This window comes from Psammomys obesus, unplaced genomic scaffold (genome assembly GCF_907164565.1).
Source record: "Psammomys obesus unplaced genomic scaffold, mPsaObe1.curated_primary_1811, whole genome shotgun sequence".
Lineage (NCBI taxonomy): Eukaryota > Metazoa > Chordata > Mammalia > Rodentia > Muridae > Psammomys > Psammomys obesus.
In genome coordinates this window covers 9,248,543-9,268,329 of record NW_026596149.1, presented here as the reverse complement: position 1 = coordinate 9,268,329, position 19,787 = coordinate 9,248,543, and the positions used below count along the sequence as shown (strand labels likewise).

The 19,787-nt window shown below is 42.8% G+C and overlaps 1 protein-coding gene across 1 annotated transcript in view; it reads left to right on the top strand.

Annotated features, from left to right (window-relative positions):
* The first annotated feature begins 3,449 nt into the window (after window positions 1–3,449).
* Olah (oleoyl-ACP hydrolase) overlaps window positions 3,450–19,787 on the top strand; it is a 27,724-nt gene continuing 11,386 nt past the window's right edge. Inside the window, exons 1-2 of the mRNA XM_055593746.1 lie at window positions 3,450–3,475; window positions 7,377–7,507. Of these exons, the coding sequence (XP_055449721.1) occupies window positions 3,450–3,475; window positions 7,377–7,507 (157 nt within the window). The remainder of the gene's footprint in view (window positions 3,476–7,376; window positions 7,508–19,787) is intronic.

The window sequence follows — 19,787 nt, the reverse complement described above, 5'->3', positions numbered from 1 at the left end:
TGACTGAGATGCTTTTGTAGCTGGGTGCTAAAGCAGTACTTAACATTTGCAAGGCCCTGGGTTTACTGCACACACACACACACACACACACAAACACACACCGTTGTAGTTCTTTACTTCACTTGAAAAGAAATTCTACTGTTTGTTTTGTACTTCTGAGGCTCTTCTCAGTTGCCAGCAGTCTAACTGCTGTCCCCTCAGAAATGGCATCTGTGTCCTGTGTCATCATTTACAGCCACTTGCTCCTCTGGTCACGTCACCTTTGTCATTATCTGCTTTCTCTTTCTTCAGTTTGACTGTCACACAACTCTATGCAGATTTCATTCTTGTCTGGCCTTCTGAGGCTCTTCTGGCCATGTTTTTCCTTTTAGCCTGACATCATGTATCAGTTCTGAGACAGTCCCAGGCTTGTTTCTTGAATATAACCCATTAGCCTTGGGGACAAATGCTTCCCGTGGCTTCCCTTTAAGGAGGATCCTCATTGCTTCACCTTTGGATCCTGACACTGTTGAGAAACGATGCAGATGATCTTGGCTTTAAAACATATTTATTGAATAGTGACGCTTGAGCTCCTCAAACATAACTGATCACAGGCTCTGTCAAGTTAAAACCAAACCAAACCAAACCACAATATTTAAAAAGAGATGGAGGCAATGCAGCCAGCCCAGAGGAGACCTGATGGGCTACGGTCAGATGGAAGGAGAGGAGGACCTCCCCTATCAGTGGACTGGGGGAGGGGCATGGGAGGAGAAGAGGGAGGGAGGGGAGGATTGGAAGGGGTCTAGGGAGGGGGCTACAGCTGGGATACAAAGTGACTAAATCGTGATTAAAAGAAAGAGATGGAGAAATTTAACCTCATTTTATGGGAGCTTTGTAATCAACAACCTTCAGTTGTGGAAGCAACCTGTGTGTATGCTGCACCTCTGCTGCCCGTTTTCCTTGAAAATAGTAGACATCTTTTTTCTGCAGTTTATGTCATCATTTTGTTTGGGTTTTAGCTTTTATTTTGAGATAGTCTTTCTCTGCAGCCCTGGATAACTTCAAACTGCCAATCATCCTGCTTTCGCTTCCTGTGTGCTGGGATTGCAAGCCCTGCCCGGCCGCATTCTGTATTGTTATTTAAGAAGCAAAAACTTGCTCAGAGAGCTGGTGACCCCATGATAAAGTGTCAAGGTGAATCATATGAGGACACAGGGTGGCTCCAAGCCACTGTTCTGACAGATAAAAGGCCCCGCCTTCTCCCATTTGAGCAGGCTGTTTCTCTGGTGAGCTCTGGTCCTCTCCTCTGCAGGGAGCACAACTGAAGGGTGAGCCTCGGATCTCCAGAGCACACCTGAAGTTCATTAACGCTGTGAATTAAACCACAGCCTGAACACGATTGCCAGGCATTCAGGGGACTCCTAGGAGGTAAGTGTGTTAAAAATCCTTATAAATCAGGCGTCATTTATACATTTCTAAACGATAGTAATTTTTACTTTCTTTACTGAATGTTAGAAGCTCAAGATTAGATGTCTGATGTGCATTACTAGAGTATTAAGGGTAAAACTCCAGATTTCAGCTGCCCAGATAGGTGAGGCTGTACTACCACAGCGCCAATGAAAGAGATGAGTGACTGTGAAAGGCAGAGGAGGGAGATTCCATACCTGTGGGCTAGCGGGGACCAGCGACTCACGTCCATCTTCAGATGCTGATAGAATTTTGGGTTTAAACAAAGAAGGACCTGGGGCAGGGGAGAGATATGATAGGGAGGGATTCTGGTCAGAGTGAGGTCCGCTTGCTCACTGTGCCTGCTCTGATTCTTCAGACAGCTCGGAGTAGTCCCAATCGCTGCAATGGGCTGAGCAGGGCAACCTGGCTCTCCTGACACGGTAGCCCTGCCTCGTAGTAGTACCCTCTGGCGCTTGGTCGTCCTCCTCTGCCACTATTCCATCCTGTGGGGAATTGCTGGTTTTGACACTCACGGGACTGCTGTTTTCTAAAAATGACTCTTGCTGCCTTCAGCCCTGAAGGAAAATGAAATGGGTTTGTTGGCTGCAGATTGTAAACGGACATGCTGAATGATTAATAAAAATTAATATGCTCATGCAGACTGTAGGCGTCGGACCTAAAGTAAAGGAGGCAGACACTAAGAGAGGGCAGAGATGCCAGGTTTTCTGTGGTTGTGTTTGCTTGTTTTAAAATTTTTGCTTTTAGTTACCTTGTGGACCCAAGGAGTCAATCTTTTTTTTTTTTTTTAAAAAAGCAAAAATGGTTTCTAAGTACCTGTTCTAATAATTCCTCCCCGCACTTTTTTTAAATCCTAACTCAGGCTGGAGAGATGGCTCAGAGGTTAAGAGCACTGCTTGCTCTTCCAGAGGTCCTGAGTTCAATTCCCAGCAACCACATGGCGGCTCACAACCATCTATAATGAGATCTGGTGCTCTCTTCAGGTGTACAGGCCGGCAGAACATTGTATACATAATAAAATCAATTAAATCTTAAAAAAAAAAAAAAGTAAGAAAAGAAAAAGAAAACCACACTTAGTTAAAAAAAAAAAAAAAAAGAACATGTGATTTTGGTTGGCTGGAGAGATGGCTCAGCAGTTAAGAGCACTGTCTGCTCTTCCAAAGGTCATGAGTTCAATTCCCAGCAACCACATGGTAGCTCAAAATAATGTGAACTGATTCCCTCTTCTGGCAGATGTTAATGCAGATAGAACTCTCATATACACAAAATAAAAATATCTTCTTTTAAAAATCCTAACTCACTCTTAATATTTAAAAGCTCAAAACTTTATATATACCCAGAAAGCTAAGATATCTTTTTTCTTCCCTCTCTTTTTTTTTTTTAAAGATTTATTTATTTATGTGAGTATGTACTCATGCCTGCAGAAGAGGACACCAGGTCTCATTATAGACGGTTGTGAGCCACCATGTGGTTGCTGGAATTGAACTCAGGACCTCTGGAAGATCAGCTAGTGTTCTTAACTGCTGAGCCATTTCTCCAGCCAAAATATCTATTTTCAGAGCAACTACTTCCTTTAACTTCCCAGTGGGTATGGAGTGTCTTCTGTCTCTTGACCTGGGCACTTTTTAGCTGAGAGGTATTAGAAAGGCTGCATTTCTGTCTTTATGGACATTGTCTGAATGTCCTGGTAATGTGCAGTGATAGCCATCTGTAAACTGAGGCTGTGGGCGCCCTGCTGCCATGTTCTGTGTTGCCCCTAACCCATTTTCCCTTCCTTCCTCCTCCCCTCATCCCTTCCCTCCTTCATGCCTTCCTTTTCCTTCTTCTTCCTCGTGCGTTCCTCCTCTTCTTCCCTGCCTTTTAAAAGCAGGATGTGGAATGACCACTTCAGTCAACGATTTTGAAAGAAATCCTGTCACTCCGTGCGAATAAGGCTTTATTTGAGATTGTTGTGCCCAGAGGGGAGTTGATTTTAACACGGCCAGACGATTGCTGAGGGCAGCATGGAGACAACGGCTAAGAGAACCAGGTAGGCTACTTCTGGGAACTCCTGGCTCCCCGAAGCCCATCTTCGGTGCTTCAGCACCCTGAAGTTGCCTGTTAGATTTAATGTGGCTCATCACTGGAATTGAATTTGGTGTCTAATACCTAAATTGTGAAAGGTGGGTCCAAGCATTTGTATACAGAATGCTACTAACTTGGAGTTTAAAAAAAAAATTACATTTAATCAACTGATTGATTACTGTATGTGCCAGTGTGAACATGTGGGGGTCAGGGGATAACTTGTAGGAGCTAGTTCTCTGCTTCATTCACGTAGGACCTGGGGATCAAACACAAGCCATTAGGTGCTACCATCTAGCTCCAGTGGGATTCAGGTCCCAAAGAGGAGGTGTGGAGTCGGCGAGGGAAGGAGAGTGACACAGTCTGAGGACAAATCAGGATAGCTTGTGTTTATTGAAAAAAAAAAAAACTACAACTTTTCTAGTCTATGTTTGCATAATAACTTAGCCACAAGCAATATTAAAAAGACTTACTGGTTCCAAGAGATGTATGACCTTTTCACCGATTGTATTTAACCTAGTTTAGTCCTATTTTTTCAACATCCAGAATGAAAGAGGTGATCAACTTTATGACAGTATTTTTCTTTGACGCAAAAGCAGTAAGTGCAGCAAGGATCTACGTTCCTTCCCATTGTTTGCTAAGGGCCAGCAACCCCACCAGGTGCCCCTTTACATTTCCTCCTGCATGCTTTCAGCCTTTGTGGTCAGAGGGTGCCTGACACTGAGTCAAATCCGTAAGGGCAATTTTCATTCCTCAAGGGGCATGATGCATTGTTTGTACCACGTAGCAGAATAAGCATTGAGCTGTTTCCTAATTGTGCCTCAATCCTACAATATGGGCCGATTCTTTTCACACACTCCCCATCTTCCTCTTTTTCCATTATGCCACACCTTCCTAATTCCTTCAACATATGCTCCTGTATGTGGCAAAGGGGGAACAAGCCATCGTAACTTCTTAACAGAATCTGCTCCCTGTGGGGCACACCAGACCTTGCCATTCACCCTGTCCTGTACCCAAGGAATCAATCAAGGGCACTGTTCTATGCTTCTTAACTGAACTCTTGCCCTCAACCGCCAAGGCCTCAGACTCGGGGTCTGGACACATTGTTTCTCTCAATGTACTTTCATCCTTGGGGCCAGGTGTAAGTGCCTAAGAGTTTCTGGAACCATCAAACTTTAACTTCTCTCTTCTTTCGTGCAATCAGAGGGGCACAATTCAGACTCATGTGTGGGAGGAGGCAGAGTTATCACACTACATGGCTCCACAGTGGCAGAAATTTTTTTCCAAAGAATTATTTTGTTTAGAGAGATTGCCATTGTATGCATTCACATCCTCTACCAAAGCCTGCACAAGATTTCCCAAAGGGAAAAAGCATAAGGGAATTCCCATAACACATAGCCAGAATCATCAAAGATGAAGGTAAGAGGATGTTGGAGCACTGGGATCCGCAATGTCCCTGTGCTGGAACCCATGCCATTAGGCTTGACAGCAGGTTCCTTTGCTCACTGGGCCATCTTGCTTGCCTCTTGGTGGCATTTTAAAATGAAATGGTATATCTCTGGTGTGTCTGAAATGCTTGCAAGGCCAAGAAGAACACGCTAACTTGGAGAACCCATTCTTGCCCCTGCTCTAGACCAAAGCTTCTCAGTGTGTTCTCTGCTTCCTTCCACTTAGTGACGCTGCTACGGAGAATATGGGGAGAGGACTAGGAGACAAATGGTTTTCATAGCGAGCAGGATTTGTGCTTTCATTCTCACTTATCGATAACTGGTTTGGTGACTGAATGGCTTTGCGTCTCACTTTTGACAACTGTCAGGAAAGCAACAGCAGATAAGGAGTGCCTAAAACCATGGCTAGAACTTTCAGTACATTCGCTTGCACAGTTAACAAGTGAGGAACAATCAAGTATTGTTCTTTGCTTACACCACAGCCACTGAAAACGCAAAGTACTTGAGCAATCTGCCTAGTGTCCCGTGGTGAGAGGTGAAACTAGGATTTAAAGTTGAGACTTTTTTCTCTGAAGCCTTGATCACAACACCATACTAAATTAAATAATTTCTAATTAATTAATATTTGTTATGAACAATCGATGATTGCTTTTAATAATTATTTCTAATTAAATAATATTTAATCATGAATATTAATTGATAATCAAATCATTTCTCTGGTCACTCTCGACTCTAAATCTGTAGAGGATTTAAACAAAAAATATTGAAGGAAGAGAAAAAGAAGGTGTGTTTGGTTCTGGGTCACTGATTCTCTCTTTAAAGTGGAAAGACAAGGCTGAGTGTGAGGGGCTGTGAGGGGCACAGGCAGCCATCAGCTCTACCTTCTCATCAGAACTTGGCCATGGGTTCACTGTTGGTGTTAGTACCTCACCATGGTGGACTCTGGAGAATATAGCATGTTTAAGGTTCTAGGTTCAGTTTCTGACAATTCCCACCCCCCCCCCCCCACACACACGTATGCACATATGTGTGTGTGCACACGAAGTTTCCTTTAAAAGTATTTTTATCCCAAAGAAGTTTGGAACTGTTACCACACATTAAGTTTCACTTTGTGCATGCTCTCAATTATTTTATTCTCATAAGCATCCTTATGGGAACAGAGTATCTAGAAAGATCTCAGTCTGTTATTTTTACTTTTTATCAAGATCAAATGATGAAACGTAAAGGAGAAAAGATCTGATTTGGGGGGCTGGAGGGATGGCTCAGCAGCTAAAAGCCAGGGTTAGTTCCCAGCACCCACGTGGTGCTCACAGCACACACCTCCGGTTCTGGTGGGTCTGATGGCCTTTTCTGGCCTGCGTGGGGACTGCATGCATGTGGTGCACAGACTTGCAGGAGAAACATTCATTTTTATCAGAGTCATGCTTTTTCAGCCCATAGCCCTTGAGCCCTGCCACGCTGGTCCTGTAGAAAAGTGTGCGTGCCAGGGGATGCAAGCAGAGTAAAGGCAGTTAGTTAAAGACTGCTTAGGAGGGAGGAAAGATGAGAGGAAAACAGCTGAGAGAGAGCAGGCCAAAGCTTCAGGGTCCCCTCAGTGGTGTACCCGAATCTCCTTCCCTCCTCCCACCAGGTTCTCCTTCTTAATCATCCCTCGGCTCCCAATCATACCATCAGTTGAGGACCAAGCCTTCAGTACATGAGTTTTGAGAGACACTTATGATCCAAACTACAACTCTGATACTTTTTTAAAAGACAAAACAGACTGAAAATCATTGTCGTATGGTTTCTCATTTAGGAGGCTTTCACATCTTTGTAAAAATTCTAAGGATCCATTTGGAAACTTTTCACGAAAGACTTAAATTGAACAAAATACAAATATATCTATACAGGGTGGTTGTTTAAAACAGATTTTTTTTTTCCTAAGATCAGTTGATTTGATGCTGGATCTTGGTATAAGTTTTCTAGTGACATTATGCACAAATCCAAAGTATTTTTATCAAGTGTTTAAAGAATAAAAATTTAGTGTTTCGGAAAATTTGTAGATGATTTGAGAAGTGTTTCTGGATGGTAATGAAGGCGCTGGGACTGAAGCCTATGAACTGGATAGAACTATTTCCTCAGCTGTGGAAGGAGGCATGTATGAAATAACAGTTACATCACTTTGTTTGGACATATGAAGCACATGGATCCTTCATTATTCCATCTATGTCCCCAAGAGTTTATGGATTCAAATCATACAACATAGACCATTCAAACCTTTGGGGCCTCGCTTCTTGGGAAAAAGAAAGACAATTACTTCATATTTGAATACGCGCATGTTGCAGTTAAATGAGATTTGCCGTGACAACATACCTGGTTTAATTTAGAACTCTTATTCTTTATCATTATGCAATGCTAAATGTATTTAAATTTTCTTCCTAGGAGTGAAAAGATTCTGAACTGCTTGTATCGAAAGCCTGAGGCAGTTTTTAAGCTGATCTGCTTTCCCTGGGCGGGAGGCGGCTCCCTGCATTTTGCAAAGTGGGGCCAAACGACCAGTGGCTTACTGGAAGGTGCGTGGGCCCTCCTCCCAAGTGATTTAAGAAGCTCAGCGGCAGCCATGTAGACAGACGCCAGGTCGCCAAGTTTCCTGCGCTTGTGGGTTTCCTTCCTTCCGTCTTTCTTTAAAGTTCCATCTATCCATCTACCATCTATCTATCTATGAGCGCTCTATCTGCATGTGTGCCTGCACGCCAGAAGAAGGCATCAGATTCCACTATAGATGGTTTTAAGCCAAAGTGTGGACCTAGAATTGTGTGCCTAGAATTAAACTCAGGACCTCTGGAGGAGCAGACAATGCTCTGATCTGCTGGGCCAACCCTTTAACATGGTTTGTGCATTTCTAACCCTTATTAAATTGGAAAAAAATGTTAGTCATTATTTCATAAAAAAGAAAAAAAAAGTTTGTCCCCATGTTCTTCCCCTGTCATTTCTGATGTCATAGGATATTGCGCCACAGGTCGCTGGTTCAGCATGGCTACCTCCCTTACACACTTGCGTTTGCAGCCATTTATTTGGCTTCTGAGCGTTCCTGCCAATGGGCTTTATCTTGCAGCGTCATGAGACAACCCCATCGCCTCGGGAACTTTCCCAGTTATATTTCCCTCCTGTGATTTCTTTTCTAAAACTATCATGTCACTTTCTTGTTTAAATTAGTCGATATTTAGTCGCTCAAAGGGGCTCTGATGCAGTGTTTCCATATGTGCAAACAATGTTCTTTGATCGTGTCTGACAACTTGAGTTCAATCCCCCAACACGCCTGGTGGAAGGAGAGAACTAAGTCCTGCAAGCTGTCCTCTGACCCCCAGTCTCTACCCACACGTGCACTCACAGATGTCCAAATTATTCCCTAAATGACAAATTTTCATTTTCTTTATGGAACAATAATGCTCTGCTCTGTATTATACACCACTTTTTTCTGTTCTGTTCTTTTCTTTTTGTAACCATCTGGCTGTTGATAGGCATCTGAGCTGATTCATAACTTGGCAATGAACTACAATGAACACGAGGGTACTTCTGTAGAGAATCACCTGGGTCTTTGGGACGTTCACCCAGAAATGAACAGCAGGATAATATGGTAGTTTCATTTTTGACTTCTTTTTTGTTTCTTTCTTTGTTTTTTTTTTTGAGACAGGGTTTCTCTGTGTAGCATTGGCTGTTCTAGAATCTCTCTGTAGACCAGGCTGGCCTCAAACTCAGAGAGATCCACCTGCCTCTGCCTCTCGAGTACTAGTTTTATCTTCTTATGGGGCCTCCATGCTGATTTTCATAGTCACTGGATTAATTTCCATTCCCTCCACAGTGTGTAGACATTTCAACTTTGCCCCTGTATCCTCGTCAGCATTGATTATTTTTGTGCTCTGGGTGATAACTGGGATGACATGGAATTTTCATGCATTTTGTCTTTTATTCCCCTGACAGCTAAAAACTCTGAACATTTTTATTAGCTGTTTACACTTTGACAAAGTGTAGACATTTGTCCACTTCATTTGTTCTGGTTGTATTATTTGGTCTTTGCATACTTACTTGTTTTTAGCCCTTTTGGTATTTTGTATATTACTCCTCTGTCTGATGAGTTGCTGGCAAAGACTTTCTCCATTCTGTAGGTCACCTTTACATTCTTGTTTCCTTTGAAGTTCAGCACTTCATTTTAATGTAATCCCACTTGTCAAACTTCCTGTTATTCATTGAGACATTGGAGTTGTGTTAAGGAAGTTATGTTTCGTAGCTGGGTGTGGTGGTGGATGCCTTTAATCCCAGAACTTGGGAGGCAGAGGCAGGTGGGTCACTTTGAGTTCTAGGCCAACTTGGTCTACATAGTGAGTTCGAGGACAGTCAGGGTTACATAATAAAGAGACTGTCTCAAAATAGAAAGAAGGGGAAGGAAGGAAAGAAAGGAAGGAAGGAAGGAAGGAAGGAAGGAAGGAAGGAAGGAAGGAAGGGAAAGAAAGAAAGAAAGAAAGAAAGAAAGAAAGAAAGAAAGAAAGAAAGAAAGAAAGAAAGAAAGAAAGAAAGAAAGAAAATAAGAGAAAACTATATTTAAAAAGACGAAAGTTCCATTGCCTGAGCCTAGGTATTAAAATGTTTCCCACAGGGTTTCCTCTCATTTCAAATTTTCAGGTCTTACATTATGGTCGCTGATCCATTTTATCTTGAGTCCCAAGTCATTGTGCACAGGACGAGAAGTGGGATCTACCCTCTGACTGCTCCCATCAGCTGCCGTGGGGGCTTAGGTTCCTCTTATCTCATAGGCACTGGGCCAGCGTGGGCATGCATGTGGAAAAGGCCTGAGCGGTGTGCTTCCACCATCACCTTGCCTCATCTCCTGCTTTTGGCTTGTTTTTTGTTTGTTTTATTAAATGTTCATAATTTTGACTTTCTTGCTCATCTGCGTGGAGAATTCTCTTAAGTACATTCTCTGATCTTGACTTAGCAGCACAGACTGATTTAGTTTGTGCTTATCTTGAAAGGTCTTTGTCTCTCTGTTGTTTTTAAAGAAAAATTGTGCTGGATATTGACTCTTGGCTGGCATTTTCTCTCGGGCTTTGAACCGCATTGTTCTAAGCTTTTCTGGCTTTTAGTTCTTCCTCACAGGCACAATATAATTCTGATGAGTTTGTCTTTGTAAAGCACTTGCCACTTTTACAGCCTTCAAGTCTTGAATCTTCACATTTAAATTAAGAAATTAATTGAGTGTGTGTGTTTTCTGCATGCAGTTTTGTGCATGTGAGTACAGAACCCAAGGAGGACAAAAGAGGGTGTTGGATCCCCTGGAACTAATGCTACAGAAGATTATAAGTAGCCTGATGTGGGTGCTGCCAATCAAACTTGGGTCATCTGAAAGAGCTGACTGCAGCTAACCACACAGCCATCTATCTCTCTAGCCCCAACTCTTAGTTTTTAAATGATAATATGACATGAAGGGGCTCCTTTCCAGGCATGACAATTTGGGGGTTTAAATTCCTCCTATATATGAATGTCCATATCTTTACCTAGAATTGAGATAAATATCTGCTCTAATTTTACTGAGTAGGTTTTTATGCTGTTAGTTTGTACTTCAGCTCAGACTTCTACTCCACGTTTCTTAGATGAGGTCTCTTGTTTGTACGCTGGAGTTCTTAAAAGCGCTGATCATGATTATTTACTTCTGAAGTTTTCTGAATGTGTTAACTCCTCCCTCTTCAATCACTACTGTTCTTTGAGCTTCTTGATTTTGCTTCTTGTTGATGCTTTCCCATGGCAGATTTTTGTTTAAGTTGAATATCTCTTCCAATCCAGTGCTCTCTCTCGAGCAGTCTTCCTCGCTCCATTCATCTTTTTATGTGCATCCTTCTTTCACACTGTTGATCATTTCTCTGAAGTAAATTCTCAAGTATTTGTCTGGCATTTTAATTTATTTTAATTTTGATTTAATTACCTAGGGTTAATAGCTTTTTAAAGAGTCAGATTGCTTTGCCTTTCATTTCTATTCTATTTCTACATTGCAACTGGCCATTTGTATGTGTATGTGTGCCACGTTCAGTCCTCACTACCATTCAGAGGGAGAGAATGGGAATCTCAATGATGACAATCAGGAAAGAAACCAGATATCTTAATGTGATAGAAACCCAATTGAGGACCACAGATACATCCCCAATAAGCAAGTACAAAAAAGGAGAGAAGTTAAAAATTAGAAAAAAAAATGCAAAAGTATTAGCAATTAAATCTAAAAGGAAATGGAAATGTGGAAAAGAAATTAAAAGAATGAAGGTGGGAAATATTGCAAACTAAAGACGTAAGAAGTAACAGTGAAGGAAAAACAAGAAAACTGATACTGAGCAAGGAAACTCAGTGTTATGTTGCAGGATATTTGATCACACTGTGAACCCCGAGATTGTGTTGCTTACTGAAAAAAAAAAAGTCCTGTTTCTAATTGTGGCATGGCTCAGCCCTAGCACACAACTTTAATCCAAGAACTTTCTGTTTGAATATTATAAACAGGATTAAATAAAGTCAGACATAGGTTCAAGAGGTGGGACAAGCAACCAGTTGACAGGGAGCAACCTTGGGATTATTAAGAAAAAACCCATAGAGAGCAAGAGGGAGTCAGGAGGATGGGTAGAAAGACACACAGGAAGTAGAAAGGAGGGACATTCAATTGGAGGGCTTTTTTTTTGGGGGGGGGGATGGTGTGGGAAGGAACATTGCTTCTTTAGGGATGTTGGCTGAGGAGGAAGGTCAGCTGGGGGCTCTCTGCCTCTCTGAGCTAGCAGGCTCTCACCCCAGCATCTGACTCCCCAGTCTTTACAGGTAAAATCTAATGATTGGGATTTTGTTAAAACCAACAATGTTACAATGCTGTGCCCTCACCCGCAACCTCTCTTTGACATTTACTTGGTCTAGGGGACATACAAATTAGAACCCAAAGTACTGTTTCAGGTTGTACGCCACCCTGTTTGAAGAGCTGAGGATTGCATTATCAGGATTGCATTATCTGGGCTGACTTCTTCCTATATTTATTCCAACAGAGCTTTGAGGCGAGTGTAGGAGCTACCTCAGGCTGCCATTAGCCAACATGGAGGACCAATTACATGGGTTTTTCCCAACAACATCATCACTCTGCCATTACAGGCATGGGAGTGGAAAATGTTTGAGCAGAATGCTTCTACCAGGAGTCGCTGGGGCTCTGAGGGTTAGAAGCAGGCAAGATGAACCAGGTTCTGCTGATAAAGCAGGATACAGGCTTGTACACCCTGGCCGTGCTGTTCTCAGTCCCAGCCCTTGCTCTGTTTATGCACAGCTAGACTTGATCTTCTTCCCAGAGGTAGGGGCACAGTTCCCACTTCTCAGCACACCCCACTGTCCTCTCGGCTTGGCCAAAGCAGACAGTGCCCAAGTCAGAGGACAAGCCATTGTCTAGATTCTTGGTCGTCTGCTTAGCTAATTGAGGAGAGTGGCTCTTGGAAAGGAGGGGCTCTTGTAGAAGAATTTGCCAGGAAGACTTTCTTTTCTTTTCTTTCTTTCTTTCCTTCCATTTTTTTTTTTTTGAGACAAGGTTTCTCTGCATAGCCCTGGCTGTCCAGGGTCTCACTGTATAGTCCAGTCCAGCCAAGAACTCAGAGATCCACCTGTGTCTGCCTCCTGAGTACTGGGACTAACGGCAGGTGCAACCATATCCTGAGGAAAACTCTCTTCCGATGCTCTTTATTGCAGTGTCAGCGAGCATTCCGCGAGCACAGGGAACCTTTATGGCTCCTTCTGGCTGCATCAGTCACCCCCACGTGGGGGGTCAGCACTGTGCAGCTTTCCTTTTCTTATCTGCTGGTACCCCGCTGGGCAGGTGCTTCTTATCTCCCTGCCATGTTGTCTGATGTTCAAGTCCTCTGTTTCTCATACAGATCTAAAGTTTTTGGGTTTTATTTAGTCTTGAGTGTCTTCTGTTGTACCCCTGTGCTGTTCCCTGCTACCATCCCTCTCTGCGGCTATGCATTTTATGCTTTCTTCCAGATTGTGGAGATGTTGGAATGTTCTGAATGTCTAGAATCTGCCGTCTTCCCTCACTGTCTATTCCTTTCAAAGATAGATAGATAGAGTGATAGATAGACAGATAGATGGATGGATATGGGCAGACGGACAGACAGACAGGAGTCTTATTATGTTACTCTGGATGGCGTCTAATTTGTGACCCTCTTTTCCATCCCTCTGAGTGTTGAGAATTACAGGTGTAAATCACCATGCCTAGCTTACCTATATTCTGTGTTTTTTGTTTGTTGGCTTTTGAGACAGGGTCTCACTGTGTAGCCTTGGGTGACCTGGAAATTCCTATGTAGGCCAAGCTGGCCTCAAATGCACTGATATCCATCTGCCGTCACCACACCTGCCTATTATCTCTATCTGAAGATCTTGACATATTTAATATAATATGCTGTCTTAAGAGGCAGATGGGTGAGCTCTATGTCCTTGCTGCAACCCTGGCCTTTTAATTTATGACTGCTTATGGTGCTGCACTATCATTGGTCCTTCTGCTTTGTGAAGGTGCCAACACTTCTGGCTGTTGGTTTATTAAAAGTAGATCTCAGGAGATGGGCAGACTGGTAGGTTAGAGTGCCTGCCTTGAGTTCTATGCCCAGAACATGCATTAAAATGCCAGGTGTGGCAATGCACGCTGTAAAGCCCAGCACTGAGGTGGAGGAAGTAGGAGGACCCCTGAGGTCCACAGCAAGTCTAGGCTAATTGGCCGGCTCCAGATCAGTGAGAGAGCTTGTCTCAGAGGACGTGGGTCACACGCCTGAGGATGACGTCAAGGATTGGCCTCTGGCTGTGCACACACAAATGCACACTCATAAACACACACACACAGTGCTAAAACAGCTCTAAAACAGGAGTGAACTGGAAAACCCAGTCCCTTCCTTGCAGAAGTCTTTCCCCGTCTGGGTAAGTGCTCACGTTCTCAGCTGTTCACTGGTGCCTACAAACTGATCTATGTGGGCCGCTTCATAGTTCTTTTTTATATTCTAATTTTCTCTCCACCCCAGTTGATCACCTTTGTCCTGGTAGATAATTTTACTTCCGCTTTCATGTCATAGATAAATATACAATTTTATGTATCTATATAAAACAAACACAAGTGAGAGAAAACATACAGTATTTATCTTTCCGAGAACAGCCTAGTTCATCTAATATGATTATGTGCAGTCACATCCACTTTCCCCACAAACAGTATGACTTCATGCTCTACGGCTGAAGATGTTCCCAGTGTGGGAACGAACCGCATGTTATTATGTGTTCTTCTGTTGGTGAACACCTAGGTTGGTTCTGCAGTTTTCTGCTGTGACTGGTGCTGAAAACTACATCGGTGTGTGAGTGTCTCTGTGATGGGTAAGGTTGGAGCCCCTTAGGCAAATACCCAGCAGTGGAGCGGCTGGAAAATACTTAGAGATGGTGGAACGTGAACAGGTCTGGTCAGTGTGGGTGTCATCACGGAGTTGACAGAAAGTCCTTAACAGCCACAGGCAGACACTGGTTATTTGGAGTCACATGAAAAAGTGCCAGGCGTTTCGCATATTACCTTTCGACACATTTATTTTTTTTTTACTAAGGCCTCTAATTTTTATATTTCAAATGGGTATGAGTGTTTGCCTGCATGTATGTATATGCACCATGTGTATACAGTTCTCATGAAGCCTAGAAGAAGCCACCAGGTCTCTGGGGATGGAGTTATAGATTGTCATGAGCCACAGTGTGGGTGCTGGGAACAAGACCTGGGTCCTCTTAACTGCGGAGCCATCTCTCCTGCTCCAAAGAATACATCTCGACTTACAGAAGTGTGGCAGAAATAGCGTGTGCCGTTTTCTTATCTCCCCCATGCAAGTTCCCCATTTCTGAACTCCCACGCTGTTAGATGCACTTATTACAGCTAAGGAGCTAACATCCAGACATTAGTAGTAACTAGTGCCATGGTCAGAGCAGCTCAGATTCTATTAGTTTTCTCCCATGGTGTTTAAATGAGAAATGCCCCCTATGCTCAGACATTTGAACGCGCTGTTTCCAGTTGTTGTCTGGGGAGGTTTGGGAGGTGTGGCCTTGCTGGGGGAAGGGTGCCACTGCATGTGGAGTCTGGGACACCTTCCTTTTTGCTGTTCCTGCTTCAAGCTTGCAGTTATAAGTGTGATCTCAGCTTCCTTGCCATGATGGGTTCTTACTCCTCTGGAATTATAGGTCGAGATAAACTCTGTCTTCCGTAGGTCACATTTGGCCATGGCACTTTATCACAGAAACAGAAGAGCAACAAATAGATCCCCTGGTGTCCTTTGCTCGTCTCACTTGAGATACTGCACTACCTAGCTTTCACAGCTCTTAACCATTGTTACTCTAAACCACGACAGATCTCCTGACGCCGGGGCTGGCTTTGAATTTAGGATCATTTTGCCTCATTTCCCAGGGCCCTGGACAGTTTTGAGCTGTTCCAGTTAAATGCTTTGTAGAATGTCTCCTGTTTGGACTTTTCTGATGTTCTTTTACTGGACTAAGACGGTGGGATTTTAGAAGACAATCCCAGGGGAAGGGCATTTTCACTGCTTCACAGTGAAAGTACTTGCAATTGACAAGGGTTTTCACAGGTGGAATAAACTTGATCACTCAGCAAGGAGGGTCTGAAAAACTTTCTCTCTTCTTTCCATGCTCTTTGGAGACAAGACACTAAAGATAAAAAAAAAAATTAAGTTATACTTCTTTATTTTAATTCAATTAAAATAAAGGGTCTTGCTATGTAGCCCAGGCTGGCCTCAAACTTAAGCTCTTCCTCCCTCAGTCTCCCAAGTACCTGGGTTATAAGCAGACCCTGCCATGCGCATCTATGCTCTGTCTCTTCACAGATGCTGTAGCTGCTGGGTAATTGTGGTACATGCCTTTAATCCCAGCACTGGAAGGCAGAGGCAGTTAGTGAGTTCAGGGCCAGACTGGTCTGCAAAGCAAGTTCAGGACAGCCAGGGCTACATAGAGAAACCCTGTCTCTAAAAAACAAAAAAATAAAAATAAAAATTAAAAATAGGTAGCAGTATAAGTTATTTAAAGTTTTGCCTTAAAGAAAAAAGGAAGAAAGAAAGAAAGACATGCTCCATTTGCTATCTAGTCCAGATTGGCCTCCACTTTGTGGTCCTCCTGTCTTAGATTCCCTGCTGCTTTGGAAACTTCCGAGAAAACTCTAAACAAATTCATTTTTTTTAAATTACTTTATTCATTTTTTATCCCCCTATAAGCCCCTCCCTCCTTCCCTTCCAATCCCACCCTCCCTCCCCCTTCTTCATACATGACCCTCCCCAAGTCCTCTGATAGGGGAGGTCCTCTTCTCCTTCCTTCTGATCTTAGTTTATCAGATCTCATCAGAGTGGCTGCATTGTCATCTTCTGTGGCTCCCCCCTCAGGGGGAGGTGATCAAAGAGCAGGCCAATCAGATTATGTAAGAGGCAGTCCCTCTTCCCATTACTATGTAATCCACTTGGACACTAAACTGCCATGGGCTACATCTGTGCAGGGGTTCTAGGTTATCTCCATGCCTGGTAGTTGGTTAGAGTATGAGTCTCTGGGAAGACCCCTATGTTCAAATTTTCTGGTTCTCTTGCTCTCCTTGTGGGGTTCCTGTCCTCTCCAGCTCTTACTATTTCCCACTTTTTACATAAGATTCCATGCACTCTGCCCAACAGTTGGCCATAAGTCTCAGCGTCTGCTTTGATAATCTGCAGGGCCTTTCAGAGGCCCTCCGGGGCAGGTTCCTAGGTTGAAAACAAATTCATTTAAAGATCCTCAATGCATCCTTGTTGATGCACCTAATATTGTAAATTCTAGTTCATCCCAAGTCATAAAAGTGGCTCTAACAAGGTAGAAAGTCTTGCAGATTTACACACGGATTCCCGGTAGATGTTCAGCCTGGCCTTCTTTCTCATGACCATCACCAGCCGATAGCAGCCATATCCTGTTATGATGAATTTGAAAGTCAGTTCCCTTCAACCACAGCTATACTCTCCAAAATACGCTGATGTGTATAGAAAGAGATCTTCATTATAACAAGTTCCCAGTGTCGAGGAACAAATAAACAAACTAAAACACCGAACAGAGTTGGGGAGATGGCTAAGCTGGTAGGAGCACTGTTTCGGTTAACCTGAGTTGGGTTCCCAGCGTCCACACTACAAGCGAGGCTGGTCTCAACTTCCAGGGAGTCTCCAGTCTTTTCATTCCAGTTTTGTTTTGCATGAGAAGATTATGCAGTTTTCTTCTTTTTATGAGCTCTGAAGGGCTTAGGTGACATAAAAATTATGTGTTTTACACATATGAGAAGACTTTTCCTAAAATATCATCTGGGTCTACTGTAGTCTTTTAATTCAAGGACAGTTCTTCCATAACTTTATTTCTTTTTAAAATTAATTTTATTATTATTATTATTGTTTTACAATTTATTCATTTTGTGTCTTGATGTAAAATGAAGCCTTCTCCTTCATCTCCTCCCAGTCCCACCCTCCCTCTCACTTCCCCCATCCCCTTACCCTAGTCCACTGAAAGGGGAAGTCCTCCTCTGCCATCTGCCCATAGCTTATCAAGTCTCATCAGGACTGGCTGGATCCTCTTCCTCTGTGGCCTGGTAAGACCACATGGCCAGGGGCAAGTGATCAAAGAGCAGGCAACCGAGTTCATGACAAAGGCATCCCCTGCTCCCCTTACTTGGGAATCCACATGGAGACTGAGCTGCCAGTCAGCTATATCTGGTGTGTGTGTGTGTGTGTGTGTGTGTGTGTGTGTGTGTGTGTGTGTCCTCTCCATGCATGGTCCTGGGTTGTTGTATCAGTCTCTGCAGGACTCCCTGGGCCCCGATTTTATAGCTCTGTTGGGCTCCTTCTGTAGCTCCTGTCCTCTCTGGGTCCTTCTATTACATCCCCTCTTCTTATGAGACTCCCTGTGCCCTGCCCAAAGTTTGGCTTTGAGTGTCAGCATCTGCTTCAACCCCCTGCTGGATGGAGTTTATCAGAGGACCTCTATGGTAGGCTCCTGTCCTGTTCCCTCTCTTCCAGCCCATAACTCTAATTCTAGTGTTGGGAGAACCACACACACAAAGCTCTGGATTAAATTCCTAGTAGTACATGAGCCAGGCCTAGTGGCACAAGCTCACCACGTGGCTCCATAGTGAATTTGAGGCGACTCGCCTGGGTTATGTGACATATTGTCATAAGACACATTAATAAGTACACAATGCTCTATTTCTTCTCTGAAAACTTTTTTTTTTTTTGGCTTTTTGAGACAGCGTTTCTCTACATAACTCTGGTCATCCTGGATTCACTCTTTAGACCAGGCTGGCCTCCAACTCACTGACATCACTTCCCTCTGCCTCCCGAGTGCTGGTATTAAAGGCATGTGCCTCTACACCTGGCCTAAAATTTCCTTTTTTTTCCCCCACTGAGTTCAATTGTGATTTATTAATTTTGTTTTGGTTTTGACACAGGACCTCATTAGGTAGCCCAGGCTTACCTCAACCTTCCAATCTTCCTGCCTCAGTTTACTAAGTAATGAGAATGTAGGGCTATGTCTGTGATTGCTTCTTTAAAGGTATGCAGATTTCATATAATTGTCCAAGTGTTTAACATAGACTATTTAAAAATCATCTTACATTTATCATTTCACGCTTTCTAACATAAAACTTCTTTATATATGGATTTTTAAAATAAACATTTTCATTATATCCTTTTTAAAAATTAAAACATCACTGTGAAGACTCTAATAAAAAAAAATCACCCCTCACAATTAACCAGGTCCAAAGGCTATATACATCTAAATGAGCTTCTGTACAGTTTGAATAGCTATTCTGAAGCTGTAGAGCCTAACACTGAACACTTTTACTATCAAATATATGCACTTATGTTCTACCAAACTCTCCCAAAAGATTACATAGTGGAGTTGAACCAAAAAAAAAAAAAATCTCAACCAAACAACAATTAGCTTGATATCCTCTTTTAAGACTCAAAATGACATTCAATCTAATGGCATCACCTAACATTTATCCTTTCTTGTTTTTAAGTTCTATAGTTAATTTTGTTTTCCCTTTTCACTCAACAGTAAAAAATGACTTGTTTGTCTTTTAACAGAGGAGCTTTAGAAATGTGCGGTTGCTCACATTGGTGGTTCCTAGACATATTACTTTGTTCTCAGAGACTGGTATTTTTTGTTCTATTTTGTTGAATTTTCTGTGCCTTTCCCCCTTAGCTATGATCTGTGTTCACAGATATTCTGTAACTGCTGATATGAAATGTATATTCTCTATATCAAGTACAGATTTTCCTGTACAGCTGTAGGAGCTACATTGTCAAGTTTTCCTTTTTCTCCATTTGACATGTGAAATCTCTCTTAAGAGTGTACTTATCTCTTTTTTTACATCTTGTGCATACTGTATTTCCACTTTACAATAGTGAATGTGGTGACTAAACATTTGTAACTGGGACTGTTTATTCACTGATAATATTGGTGGTTTGTGACTTTTCCTGGAGAGATGTAAACAAATGTCTATTTTTTTCCAGGTAGGGGCACTAATATCAGGCCAATAAAAAACTCCACTCTAAGGGGCTGGAGAGATGGCTCAGAGGTTAAGAGCTCTGGGTGCTCTTCCAAAGGTCCTGGGCTCAATTCCCAGCAACCACATTGTGACTCACAACCATCTATAACGAGATCTGGTGCACTTGTCTGGCCTACAGGCCTATATGCAGGCAGAACACTGCATACACGATAGATAGATAGATAGATAGATAGATAGATAGATAGATAGATAGATAGATA